Here is a 15,288-nt window from a genome sequence, read left to right as displayed (position 1 = left end):
CTTTGCTCAACTATCATCTTCTCTATTAGACTGACTCTGGCCATGTCCCTTTAAATTACACTTACCACCATTACTAGCATTCCCAATGTTCATCACCCTGACCACTTTTTCCCTATAGCATTTAACACCTTCAAATATTATGTATATTATTCTTAATATGTTGATTATTTATTATATATCTCCTTCAATAGAATGTAAGACCTCTTAGGGCAGGAATAATTGTCTGTTTTATTCATGGTTGTATCCCAAGGGACTAGGTATACGTATGGCATATAATAGGTGTTATTAAATATTTGTTGAATGAATAAATAAATTTAAAAAGCAGAACTTATCCACTGGCCATTATCAAATTAAACGTTATTCATGCCTGAAAAGCTGAATTTATTTACTCCTCCATTCATTCAACAAATATTGAGCTCCTTCTCTTTGCCAGGCACGGCGGCAGACAATAGGGATATTCAAAACAGACATGTCCTGTTGACATGGAGCTTGCTTACCAACCTTCTGTTTCTCTTCATAGCATGTTAAAAAAATGGTATAATTCCTGTAATAATAAGTGTTATAAAGACAATACAATGCATAAGTAAATGTGTTAATGATTAGGAACAGAGAGCCAGGAGTCTTCCTTCAACTAAAATAGACAGTAAAGCCCACTATGAGGAGATATCATTCGAAGTAAAACCAGGATAAGGAAAAGCCATTCATCCAGAATTCTGTGGGGAGAAATATTCCAGAGAGACAAAAAGCATAAAGCTTCAAAGAGGAGATGGAGGGGCTTCCCTGGTGGCGCAGTGGTTGAGAGTCTGTCTGCCGAGGCAGGGGACACAGGTTCATGCCCCGGTCCGGGAAGATCCCACGTGCCGCGGAGCGGCTGGGCCCGTGAGCCATGGCCGCTGAGCCTGCGCGGCCGGAGCCTGTGCTCCGCAACGGGATAGGCCACAACACTGAGAGGGCCGCGTACCGTAAAAAAAAAAAAAAAAAAAAAAAAAAAAAAAAAGAGGAGATGGAGTTTGGTGAATTCAAGAAAAAAAAAGCCAATATGACCTGAAGGTGGTAGAAGAGGGATAGATAAGGTGGGAGGGCATCCTGCCTCCACTGCGGAGGCCCTAAACCCACCCTAACATTTTTAGCAATTTAGACGCATCCTAGAATGTTATTTTTATATCACCTTCTCTCTCCTGTGCTCCCTCTCCTACTTTTTTCCCTCTAGGGAAAATGCCAATGGCACTGAGTGCCAGTGTCACTGAGTCGAAATTTGAGAAGCTTATTCCTTAGCAGACTTGGTACTTCTGTGCAAATCAGAAAAAGTTGTGCTTTCCTCACAACACTTTCTGTCATCTATTAGAAAAATATGTAATAAATAAGCGTATCTGCAATTCACTCATAGTTGTGCATGTGCAGTGCAACATGCACAGCAGCATGTAGGGCCCTGGCTGCAGAGACAGAGGAGGGTAGCTCTTTGCAAATCCAACTGGTTCCATTTTTCCTCTAATTCAAATACTGAATGCTGTGGATGTTAAATATACATGTAGCTTTTCATACACTGCAATTATTACTATTCAGCATTAACTACAGTTGGCTACAGATTCTGTTAGCTTTATCCTCATGCGAAAAGGAATGAGTCTGAGTATTTCTGAGATGCAGATTCAAGGTGCTGTAAGCATGAACGTACTTCCGTAAAAATGGCAAAAGCCTTGACTATATCAGCAAGTGTCAGAAGTACTGATCATCAGACAGTCTAACAGAAGAGCTACATATTAGGGTAATCTTCCCTATCTTTAGGAAAAGTTTTTGCCTACATTATTTCATGTGACTCCTGGGTTATTTTAATTTAGTAGTTTACTGTTTTGTTTTTTTTTTTAATAAGATAAAGGATATTTTGATGGAGTAACAGATTCTTAAAAACCATTTTCAAGTTTAATCCCAAAGGAGGCCATTCTTTTCATCACCTAGGCTTCCGGTTCCTAATTTATGAAAAGGAAAAGTATGTGTCTTCATGAAAAATAATCTGTGATACTGTGTTCTTTCTAGATGAATGGTATGCGTATGTCACATTGATGTAATTAAAATTAATGAGCAACTAATAATATCCATAAAGGATATCGCTCCCGAGAGAATGCGTCCAGTGATAAAGGAGTGCCACCTAATGTTCAGTGTGGACTTCAACATATCCAGGCCACACAGCCATGTGACAAACACCACCCCTCAGTTGGAGCCCTGAAATTATATATTAAATCATGGTAATTTTGCAGAGGCCCCAATTGAGTATCAAAATAAGAATTATGACTTCTTGAAGAAAATTTGTATCACTCATATGCTCTAGAAATTGATTTTTCAAAAGGAAGTAAACAGTCTTTACTTTTCTCTATAGCTACAAAAAAAAAAAAAAAAGAACAAGCAGAAATTTACTCCTAAAATATTTTTTAAAATTTAAACACCTTGGTCTCAACTGCAGTAGACTAGAAAGAGCCCAGACTTCCAGGTTCAAATCAGGGCCCTCCCACTCAACAGCAGTATAACCTTAGGTCTTTCAAACCTGAGACTGTTTCCTTACATGAAAAGAACTTAATTTACAGTAGGCATAAAATAAATGATAGATATTAGTTATTAAAAAAGTAGGTCTCCCATTATGATTTATAAGCTAATAAGTTAACTTAGTTTTTAATAGATCCCCTTCCAGTCATCAGGGCTTTAAGAAATGTTTTATTGAAAAGACAACACATGCCAGGTCAACAATTTCATCTCTCTCTAATCCCTTGCATAAAAAAATGACCTAATCTCAGTTCTTTTCTGATCCTTCCCCCAACCAGTCCCAAGTAAGTTTAAAGCATTTTTTTTAGCCACTGAAGAAATTATCAGGTTCAAACAGCAACTCTGATTAAAGAAGAATAACAGGCACTCAATTCTCTTCACTTGCTTTCTAACATCTAACATTACATAGCAGGGTTTTAAACAATTTAAAACAATAATTTTTAAAATCCAGTTAAACTATTTCAAGAATATCTTCCCCATGACATTAAAAAAAAAGGGAGTAATTTGATGTGTGTGTGTGTGTGTGTGTGTGTGTGTGTGTGTGTGTGTGTGTAAAAGAATCTTTTATTTTTAACCCTTGGATTAATATCATCAAATTTTATTAATTTACCTTTGCAATTCTCAAAAATTAAGTCTCTTTTGAGCCTAATCTTCCCTTTAATGTTACAGATTTATTGTTTGTATAAGTGACAATTTAGCTGTAACAGATAAGAACAGTTTCATGACAGCTCAGTGTATTAATTAGGAAGGTCTTTTAAGCACACTGTTACTGAGGGCCTCCATGGGCCAGGCCTGGGAATGCAAAGGAGAATATTGGGTTGGCCAAAAAGTTTGTCCAGGTTTTTCCGTAACATCTTACAAAAACCCCGAATGAACTTTTTGGCCAACCCAATAAATAAATCCTGCTCTCCAGGAGCTCACTCTCCTCGGCACATTACTCAGTCCTCACTCTGAGAGCCAGAAGGCAGATTACAAAGATAAATTCCCAATGCATGTCTTTGAAAGCAGATGGAGCCCCTTCTCCACCAGCACTGCATTCCCAGGAGACTAAGCCTTTGGGAAGGGGCAGAGGGGATCATGGAGACCGTAGGAAGAATAGGCAGGGCCAGAGACGTCGCTACTTCCATCTCTCGCGTGGCCTTGGAGGTTTCTCTCTTTTCTCTCCTGGATTTTAGATGTCTGTCCCTCTCCCTCTCTCTTGGTCCTGGATTTCTTTCTCTCCCTCTCTACCTCTAAACTTTGGACAGCTTTCTTTAGGGAGATAAAAGGATATTTAAGAAAATAGAGAATGCAAAGGAAAATAAGGCAAACAGTGTAAAAAAGGATCATAAAACAGAACTGAAGTTGGTACTTACTGATATGGTATTGACTAAATAAAGTTTTTAATTCCTTCCCTTATTTAAGAAACTAGAACTACAGCAGTATGGAGTCAGTCACATCTACATACAGCGATGCACACTGCATCTAGACATGAGCACAGTGTGGCAGCAAGAACATCTCACTGAGGGAGAAGACATGTGGGCCTCTGAGTACTTCCCAACCTAGCTTCCTCATCTATAAAATTTGGGGATAAGACTAGATTGGTGGCTCACAAACATTTTCCTTTTTTTTTTTTTTTTTTGCGGTACACGGGCCTCTCACTGTTGTGGCCTCTCCCGTTGCGGAGCACAGGCTCCGGACGACGCGCAGGCTCGGCATCCATAGCTCATGGGCCCAGTGGCATGTGGGATCTTCCCGGACCAGGGCACGAACCCATGTCCCCTGCATCAGCAGGCGGACCCTCAACCACTGTGCCACCAGGGAAGCCCCACATTTTCCTTTTTTTTTTTTTCACCAGAACCTACAATAAGAACTACAATTTCCACTAGAACCAATACACACACATACACCCTCCACAATGGAAAAAAAGTTCCATGAAACAATTCTGATCCTAGAATGTGCAATGTACTAATATTTTACACTGTTTTTAAAAGCTAGTTGCTATTCACAATTTAGAGTTCATAATCCACCAATGGGTCCCAACATCAGTTTCAGAAACACTGGTCTTACAAAAATCCAAAGTCTCCTTCAGCTCGAAGAGTTTATGATTTCATACCACATAGGGCTTATATGATCTGGCCTCAGGCTACCTCTCAAGCACATTTCTGCCACTCTCTCCCTCACTCTTCTCTGCTCCAATCTTACTGGCCTTCTTGCTGGTCCCTGCACAGAGCAAGCAGGCTCCCACCTCAGAATCTTTGCCCTTGCTATTCCCTCTGCCTGGACTACTCCACTGCTAGGGTTATTAAGGCTCTCTACAGTATCACTTCATTCAGCTTTCTGCTCATATGTCAGCAATCTAGAGAGGTTTCCCTGACCATCCAATAAATACCACCTCCTTCTACTTTCTTCAATCTCTTCTCCCATAATCTAACTTTTCCATAGCACTTATCAATAATTAACACTATATTACATGTTTGTTTATTGTGTGACTTCCCACCCCCAGAAATTTTAGCTCCATAAGGGTTGGACTTTGTCAGTCATTGCTGTATATCCTGGATGCCTAGAACAGTGCCTGGTATATAATAGGAACTTAAAAATAATTGTTGAATGAATGAATGAATCTAGAGTTCCCTCTCAGAATACAACAGCCTACTGTCTGAGACTTAGAATTTTAGATTTTCTCTGGTGGTAAACAGCCCTTGATCAAAAACAGTTCTCCACTCCTGGTCTTTACCAAAGGGACTAGCAGGGAAATTCAGTGGAAAGTTAACTTCCCTTCTTTTCAACTACCTTTTCAGAGCATTATTATTCTTCTTTGAATGTCCGTGCTTCTCTGCTCTCTACTGATTTTGATATTCCTCCTCACATGCAATTCCTATCTCTAAAGGACATTATGAATTAGTTCAGAATCTTAAATGCCTTAAAAAATGGAAAATATTATGTAAATATCAGACACTATCATTATTAAACCTGCAGCTGTGCAATGCTTCTGTCAGGTGCTAAAATGAAAAAAGAAAGTAAGAAGGGGAGGGGAACCAGAGTAACTGGAGGTGCTACTTTAGGTTGAGTGGCCTAGGAAGGCCTCTCCCACGAGGTAAGCATCGGAAAAAGTGAAGAAGCATTTCAGGCAAATGGAATAGTAACTGTGGCTGAAGTCCATGTAATTCTGGGGGAAAAAAAGATGTAAACTTTTAAAGATGTATATCTCAAAAGGTTAAACCAAAAAGAATCTGCTTTAAAATCATATTAACATGCACACCTCAAGTACTTCCCAATAGTCACCAGATGTGTGTGTCTTGTGCCCACCTACAACTCACCCAAAGGGACATCTGGGTCAATAGGCAAAAATGTCTAAAAGAAAGAGAAAAAACAAAACATTTGTTAAGTAGGCTGAAGCTTGAACAATGAACCACAGTGACACTTTCCTACTGTTTCCAAATGCCTTCTAGTAAATTTAAGGAATCGATGTTGACATTAGCATGCTAAGTTTAATTTGGGATTTATATATATTCAAAGTTGAAGAAAATGTGAAACTCAGTGAATGAAAAATAACACAGAAAAAGGTGTAAAGTTAACTAATCTTGTTTTTAATTAACACTCCTACATAGTGATTAGTCTCTCCTCTCTGTTCCTACATTCAGCAGGTCTCTATCTTAACACCTGTCAGTAACAACAGTAGTAGCAACAGCTAACATTTATTGGACGCTTACAATGTATAAAGCATTAAGCTAAGCACTTTATCTCTTTTAATCATAACACTATTCCTATGAGGGAGTTAGTATTATGTTCATTTTACAAATGAGGAAATTGAATTTCTCTAAGTTAGTAGTACAATGTTACAATATATCATGTTTATCTCTTCCCTGCCTTCCCTCTTCCCCCAAGATTGTGAGCTCCTTAAAAGAAAGATCTAGTCTTATTCATCTTTGTATCTCAGATTTATGGCATGTAGCAGGAACCCAACAGTAGGGCAGAAGGATGAGTACAAGAGGCTCTGCCCCACTTCTTAGTATTTCAATTTTCCTTCTAAAAATGTTCTAGTGATGCATGCCTCGATCTATGTGTGTACTGAGAGTCAAGATAAATTCTCAAGGCCATTACTAGATTTTAAATGGATATTCTGGGGGAAAGTGAGCATATTATTATAGGATCCATTCTCCCTTTGGAGATAAAATTTTTAATTATTTAATTATGAAAAATACTCAAATACCTAAGATATACAAATATGCACCTTTCAGAGATTTGGGCAGATATAGTAAAATTCAAAAAACTACTTAAAGAGCAAGATGGTTTAACATAAATGATAGACCTGTACCTGCCACTAGATGGAGGGATTTTCCATTTTTCCAAAGCCCTATTTCTGAGCCTCTGTAGCAAGAAACAGATTAGGCCTAAAAACGGCTCCTTTATATTTTCACAATCAAATTATTGAATAATAAAATTTCAAGACTACCAGTAATAAAAGCAAATAAAACTTAGCTCCCAGCTAATCCACTTAAGCTTGGCAGAAATTCATGGATCTCAAGATCTAATACTTACTAAACACATATCAGACATGCTTAGCTGTCTCCTCCCAAAAGGACATGAGAGTTATTGAAACTGGTCGCGAGAACTATTCCTGCCATCTCCCATCCCCTCCCTTTTCCCTGACCTTTTACTGCTTCCTTAGGAAAATGAATCTCTAATAGAAATTGAGGAAGATAGTATTTAATATACTGCTATAAAAGTAAATTTTTAAATATCCACAAAATTGGACAGTAACACCACTAACCTCAAATATTTACTTCTGAAACTTGTTTTAGATTTTTTTTTTCTTTTTTTTTTGCGGTACGCAGGCCTCTCACTGCTGTGGCCTCTCCCGTCACGGAGCACAGGCTCCGGACTCGCAGACTCAGCGGCCATGGCTCACGAGCCCAGCCGCTCCGCGGCATGTGGGATCTTCCCGGACCGGGGCACGAACCCGTGTCCCCTGCATCGGCAGGCGGACTCTCAACCACTGCGCCACCAGGGAAGCCCTTGTTTTAGATTTTAATCACCTTCCATTCTCTCCAACCATCTTCTCATTAGGTAGTAGTTTGGTTAATATGAAAATAATAAATTTCATATGTATAGTACATTACAGTTTATAAATTATTTTCACATACATTACCTCATTTGATCGTCACAAAATATGAACAGAAATTATCATTCTGATTTTATGGATGAGAAAACAAGCCCAGAAAGATTACATGTCACACAGTAAATAAGTGCTGAAACCAATACTACAATAAGGATTGAAAGTTTTCGATTTCTAGCTCTAGACCAGTTCCTTCGTACTACAATCAGCTGCTGCTTCAAAACAGACAAGAGAGGACTGGATAATCTGTCTTTGAATAATAGTTTAGAAAAGGTTACTCCTATCTTCATCAGTATATACAGTCAATAAATTTTGAATTGTAACAGTTTATGAAAGATGTGAAATAATTAGAGAAATATTTTGGATAAGTATTAACAGCATTTTTCATCTATAGAAAATTAGTGATTTATAATCTTTCTCTCTCAATATACTGGGTAAAGAAAGTGAAAGAGTTCGAATCCATTGTTACATGTATGTATTAAATGTATAGAAATATCAGGTTAGAGATTAGGAGACACAGGCACCATGGCACACTGCTAGTAGTGTACAAACGGGTAAAACTTTCTGGAGGTAATTTGGCAGTGCATATCAAAAAGATTTAAAAATGCACATGGCCTCTCACTCAGTTATTCTATTTCTAATTTATTCTAAGAAAATAATTATGATGTGAGTAAAAATGTGTCTGCAAAAAATACGTTTATTATGGTGTTAAAAGACCAAATTAATAAATAGATTGGTTAAACCAGATTAAATGAAGGAATATAACGTAGTTCTAAAACTGATCTGGAAAAATGTATAAGACATATTAAGTGAAAAAAAATTTGTAAACAATGTATGCAATACGATCACATTTTAAAAGAGATATATACGTGTGTGTGTATATATATATATACACACACGTGTGTGTGTGACTGAGATAATATTCTAAAATATTAATACTGATTGTATATAGTCAGTGATATTACAGATGCATTCAATTATATTTTTGCACTTAGCTATTTTCAAATCTCTAAAACTGACTACATCTCTACAACAGAGTAAGTTAAATATTATATATATAAATGAAGTATGTATTTTATGTTTTGATACATTATGTATTACCTGTATTTTATATATTACATAAATATATAAAATGCATATAGCATATATATGTTTAACTTGTACCAGAACTATGGAAAACAAAGAATTAAATTTACATATGTCAGAAAACCCTGGAGCCATTATGCATGTCTACAGAAATACATTTTAAAGAATAAAGCAACATGAAGAATGAATAGCACGTAGGATGAGTCAGGAGAGATAACAATAACAACTTAATTAGACAAAGTGCCTGGCATCAGAAAATAAACTTGAATTGGGCAGTACATTTTAATAGCAACAATTTCTCACATCTACTTAATAGAAAGTCTTAAAATACCAACTTTTGGAAGTTAAGTAGCTTAGATAGTTTTTGCAGGAAAATGAATATAAGGTTCATAGGAAATGTCGGAGATACTTCTGGAGAACAAGGGACTTCAATCTTATGCTATAGACCCATTAAGAAAGGTATCAGGTGAAATCACAGCAGAACACATAATATCCCTAATAACCATGTAGAAACTATGATGCATACCCACCTGGAATGGGGGGCTCTGCCTGACGCATCTTACAGAAGATATTATGGAAACAAAAGGTCCAGTAAAGGGCAATTAAATTATGAAAAGGCAATTATAAGGGGAGAAATTAGGCTCTGATCTTCAAATATAAGAGCAGGACAAAAAAAAACTTTCTTTCCAAAGTTTACAAGATCATAAATGTTACAGATGAAAATAGGCACTGAACAACCAAACTAATATGGCTAACATTTAAATAAGTCCAGATCCAAGGAAAATAAAATATTTTGATGGAATAGGAAAAATGTATGAGATACATTATCCTATTGCATTTAGAATGAAACCCAAAATCCTTCTCTTCCTGCCTTTTGTGACAACATGGATGCAACCTGAGGGCATTATACTAAGTGAAATAAATCAGACAGAGAAAGACAAATACTGTATGTTATCACTAATACGTGGAATCTAAAAAGCCAGACTTATAGAAACAGAGAGTAGAATGGTGAGTACCAGGAGCTGGGGGAAGGGGGAAATGGGGAAGTATTGGTCAAAGGATACAAACATCCAGTTAGAAGATGAACAAGTTCTGGGGATCTAATGTATATAGCACGGTTATTATAGTTAACAATGCTGTATTACATACTTGAAGTTGCTAAAAGAATAGATTTTTTTCCTCCAAAAGGATATTAGCATGTTTAATAGCATTCTCTTATTACATTTCATTATTCATGGCCAGTCCCTGAATCAGGGGCTGGTCAATGTACAATGTAAACAGAAGGATACAATAGTGGCAACATTTTTTAATTCAATTTTTTGTTATACAGGTAACACCTGAATTCACTTCACTTGATAAAAAAATAAAACCACTGCAGTTCAGACTCAAATTCCCTTTGATCAGCTCCCCAAATCCAAAACTCTCCCCTAAACACAGAGGTGACCACTGTTACCAGCTTGTCTATATATTTGCCTACTATTTCCATAGAGAATACATAGTACTATCACGTGGGTTTGTATTTTGCTGGGTTTTTTTTTTTTACATACATTGGAAACTACAAATATTCTGCAACCAATTCTGCAACTAAATTCACTAAAAAAATTCTTATCTGTCTAAGTTGGTAGATATAGACCTATAACAATCTCCTTAAATGCTACATAATATTCCCAGCATGGACACATCATGGTTTACTTAGCCATCTCCCTATTGATAGACATTTAGGTAGTCTCCCATTACAAACAGCCCCTGTCAAAGGCTGGAGACTTCAACCTGGTCCGCCTGGTCCTATGTTCCTACCCCTTGCAAACAAGATTTATCATTCACACTGTGTTAAGTACACAAAATAGCAAAAGTGTCCTTAGGAACATTTTATAACAAATTTATAGTAAATTTTTTTGTCAAAATCCTAGTTCCCACTAAGATGATTTCTTTTTTTTTTCTGTTTGTTTTTGGCTTTTTTAAAATATACAATTGACATATGTAACATTATATTACTTTCAGGTGCACAACGTAATGATTTAGTATTAGTATATATTGCAAAATGATCACCACAATAAGTCTAAATAACACCCATCACCATACATGGTTACAAAATTTCTTCTTATGAGAACTGTTAAGGTCTACTCACGTAGTGACTTTCAAATATGCAATAGAGCATTATTAACTATTGTCACCATGCTGTCCATTATATTCCCATGACATTTATTTTATAACCAGAAGTTTATACCTTTTGACCACCTTCATCCCTTTCACTGACCCCTCCACCACTCTGCCTCTGGCAACCACCAATCTGTTCGAAGAGAGTAGATCTTAAATGTTCGCATCACAAAAAAGAAACGGTGGGCTTCCCCGGTGGCGCAGTGGTTGAGAGTCCGCCTGTCGACGCAGGGGATACGCGTTCGTGCCCTGGTCCGGGAAGATCCCACATGCCGCGGAGCGGCTGGGCCCGTGAGCCATGGCCGCTGAGCCTGCGCGTCCGGAGCCTGTGCTCCGCAACGGGAGAAGCCACAACAGTGAGAGGCCCGCGTACCCCCCCCCCAAAAAAAAAGAAGAAACGGTAATTATCTAAGAGATGGAGGCAATCATTTTGTAATAGATAAGTGCATCAAATTAACACATTGTACATCTTAAACTTACAGTGTTATGTCAATTATACCTCAATAAATCTAGGGGAAAAAAAGAAAAGATGGGGGACAAAAAGTCAGAAAAAAGACAGAAAAAAGATAAAGAGGAAAATTAAGCATTATATTAACCAGTTGCTATGGAGTTTTGCAAATACAACTGCTAAAGAAGAATATAACAAGCTCTAGACTGCATTCATAATAAAATATATAGGGGAAAATGTTTTAAGTTTCAGGTTTTTATTTTAGGCTCTATACTTTCTGATTCAGTTGTAGTAAATAAAATCCTGCCTAGCTTTCAAACTTTAGTTCCTCCAAGTTAGCAGTTCAAGTAACATAAGGAATTCTGGATGGCAAAGAAGCACGTGGCAAGACAGCCTATTTAGAAAAAACTTTATAAAGTTGAAAACTGAAAAACAATTCATGGAATGAAATCCTGTTCTTTATTCAGCAATCATGAAACTCTCTTTGAAGGTTGTTTTAAAACAACACCAACTTTGAGACATTTATTTAGTCTAATTCTTGTGGAACATTAGTTGATCATCTTTAAAGGCCTTATACTAGCAGTTCATCTCGGGTAACAGTATTCAAATCAGTGCTCTATTTTAGAAGATATATAACATTCATATCTCTTTATTAATCAGAAGAGCCTTGGAATTATCTCTATTCTCTGTATGCACAAAAGTAAATAAATTGATGACTCTATTATATTCTTCATCTTAAACAGCATGCATGTGAGACATCCTTAACTACGGTTGCCTATCTCTGCTTCACAAGATACAGGTGATGCTAGAATTTGAAGCCAGAACCCAATTCTGGTGCTAGAAGCTAGAACTGTAACAAACCAGATGCAGACAATTTAATTGCAATGACCAGCAGAGCAAACAAACTCCATCCTCAGCTGCTTATGGAGACCATCAGCTTTGATAGAGTACAGTTGCCCATGGCCAGACTGAACACGGAGAAAGAACATCCATTTCTCTCTTTTTCTAAAGGCCTACTCCTTCTCATAAAGGACCGACAGCAACTGACATAGGAGAAAGATTTGGATGCAGAAAGAAATTTGAAAATTCAACTCTAGTCAATTTTAGGCTTTCATTAAATTCAGAGTTTATCCTGCCACACAATAAGATTGTCACTAGGTCAAAGGAGGAAGAAGAAATCTGCATGCCTTGAGATCTCAACTATTTTGCCATTTAAAGTGTGTCTTGCTCAAAGTACATTTTACCTTGAACTTTGTGGATCACGAGTCACAGTAAGAAATATATTCTGCGTCATAACCCAGAACACATAACATACATACAATTTAAAACAAAAGTTTCATGAAAGCGACCCTTACTATAGGCAATATGGTAACGTCTATTTCATGTGTCTTCTTTTTTAATGCTGGCTACATACCACAAACTAATTTCATGACGGAATAATGGGTCACAACTACAGTTTCAAAAACACTGCTGTAGTATATACACGTGGTCTGCCCTTTACCTACCTCTCTACCGGAATCTCACACTCCACCATACTCCCCCCACTGCTGTCACCCACACACCACCTCATAACCTATCAATAATAGCGATTTTTTTTCACATTAAACCATAAGATCAGTGCTTACAATACTCGAAGCTCTTTTGATCTTTTTGCTAGTGCTGCCTAGAATCCTTCCCTCAGATCATCGCACTTTATCACTCAGACTTCAAGACAAAAGTCTCTTCCTCAGACGAGCCTTCATTGACCACGCAATTTCTCAAAGAGCCACCACACACAACTCGAGCCAGGACAGAGGGTGCGAGGAGGAGTTCACTGCTCTTAGGGTTGTTGGGGGGTCTGAATGACAGGCACCAAAAAACAGTATTTCACAAATATCTGAGTGCCTAACATGATATAAGCAACAGCAGTGAACAAAAGAAAGACCCATTCCTCTAACAGTTCACAGTTTAGCAAGTGTGACAAATCTATGAGCAAATAATTTCGACTGAATATGGTAAGTACAAGTTTGAGGGGCCTCTGCGGTAACCAGGTAGAGATGTCCAGGAAGCAACTAGGCCTTAACAGGTCTGAGATGAAACTGAAATTTAAGAATGAATGCTTACGCATTAGTAGAACTCATGTGTGTGCATGAAATCAACCAAGGAAAATGTAGAGACTGAGAAGTGAAATTATTAAGGAGTGAGTCCCAGAAAATGACATTTTAAAAACAGGCAAAGCCAGTGGAAAAAAAGAGGGAATGAATAATCATGAGCTTCAGTTGTCAGAGAGGCTAAATAAAATAAATTTTGAGAAGAAATTACTGGATTTGGCATTTAAAAGGCCGTTCGAAATTTAAGCAAGAACGACTTCATGAAGCCATTAGAGAGGAATTCAGACAACAGAGTGTTGAGGACGTAAGTGACCGAGCAGAATTTGATACAAATGGAAGCACTATGCTTTCCAGCAGTTTACTGATAGATTGATGGGAGGACTGGATAAACACAGGAAGGGGAAGGGCTTTTGTTTTATTTCATTTTCTTAAGATGTATGACTTGAACACTGAGAAGGAAATAGAGAGGAAGAGGCTGAAAGCACAGGAAAGAAGAACTATAACCTGAAGCAAAAGTCTTGTAAGGAATGGAAGGGAATAAGATTTAGGGCAAAGATGGAAGCATTATCCTTCAACACCTGTTTCTATCAACTAGAAACACAAGACCGAATGATGGGTAAAAAATATAGATCAATATATAGGTTGGGGCATGAGGTTAAAGAAAGTGACTGTTAGACTCTGTCATCTGCTTAGAATGGAGGGGAAGGGACAGGGTTTGTAAAGTGAAGGTGTGGAAAGGGCTCGGAAGGAAAAGGGCAGCAGAAGATTGGAGTAATAAAATGGATTGCTGAGTAGTACTGGAAAAGGGGTGGTGGGTGGGTCTCTGTTAAGTTCATAGCTATACTCATCTGACAATAGTCATCTCTCTATCTTCCAGTTCTTTACCTGTAAGTGTTTAAAATATTTGGTAATTAAGTGAATTAACTGGTGTTTTCAAACACGTGACTGAATTATCTACAGGCTTTTTCAAAATGCAAATACGGAGCCCCATTCCTATTTATTCAGAATTTCTGGGGGTGAGGCTCTAGCAAGTGAATTTTCCAGAAGTGATCTTGAGGGGCATTCCTGTTAAAAAGCACAGACCTAGAAGGTAATCAACTGGCTAGAAGAGAGCTAATGCAAAATACAACTATTACTATATGGCCCTTAGACAGGGTGTGGGACAGTACTCGGCCACTCAAGAAAGCAAAGATTTCAGGAACTAGGGAGGTTCGGATCAGTAATGAGAAAGTTATACACACACCACAACATACTATTAAATGAAGCGCGTTAAGGTGAAGCTGGGAGCTTGAAAAACAAAAATGCAATGATGAAAAATGAAAACATTTTAAATGGTCGAAATAATCTCTCACCTCAGACTAACAGACTCAGTGTCTTACCCCTAAACTTCCTGTCACATTACTCTCGAGGCTTAGCAGTACCAAAGTGGAATTCAGAGTGCTACAAGAAATAGGGAAAGAGGAAATTGCAGGGACTGCTCCTGGAAAGGGAGAAAGAGATAACGGCGTGAAGGCAGATGGGACGCGGACGCCTCTCAGTGCCCAGACAACCAAGGACCTGGGACGCGGAGTAAAGAAGACCCCGGAGCCGTTCTGGCCTCGCCTGGCACTCACCATCACCTCAGGATCTCAGCACAAGGAAACAGGTATGGTTGCGACAGGAAGTATACAACACCAACACCAATGTCGGGTTACTCTGGCAACAGAGCTCCACCTACTGCCGTACTTTGCGTGGGCCGCCCTGCCCGCCCCTTCGTCCCTATTGGCTAAAAGTAAACGCAGCTCCGCCCACCCAACCGACAGGCCCGCCCTTTCACTCCGTCGCCTGGGGCGACGGAACACCGCCTACCTCGTGCCAGCATCATCACTTCCGTTTGG

The 15,288-nt window shown here is 38.2% G+C and overlaps 1 protein-coding gene across 2 annotated transcripts in view; it reads right to left on the bottom strand.

Moving 5' to 3' along the window:
* Positions 1 to 15,129, bottom strand: part of NME7 (NME/NM23 family member 7) — a 258,876-nt gene extending 243,747 nt beyond the window's left edge. For both annotated transcript variants that reach the window (XM_079935494.1, XM_079935492.1), the window contains exon 1: positions 15,025 to 15,129. In XM_079935494.1, coding sequence (XP_079791620.1) covers positions 15,025 to 15,027 — 3 coding nt within the window. In that variant the 5' untranslated portion in view covers positions 15,028 to 15,129. The remainder of the gene's footprint in view (positions 1 to 15,024) is intronic.
* Positions 15,130 to 15,288: the final 159 nt, after the last annotated feature.

The sequence above is a fragment of the Stenella coeruleoalba genome, assembly GCF_951394435.1.
Source record: "Stenella coeruleoalba genome assembly, chromosome: 1".
Lineage (NCBI taxonomy): Eukaryota > Metazoa > Chordata > Mammalia > Artiodactyla > Delphinidae > Stenella > Stenella coeruleoalba.
Note: the sequence above shows the minus strand (reverse complement) of the source record. Positions and strands in the feature narration are given on the sequence as shown.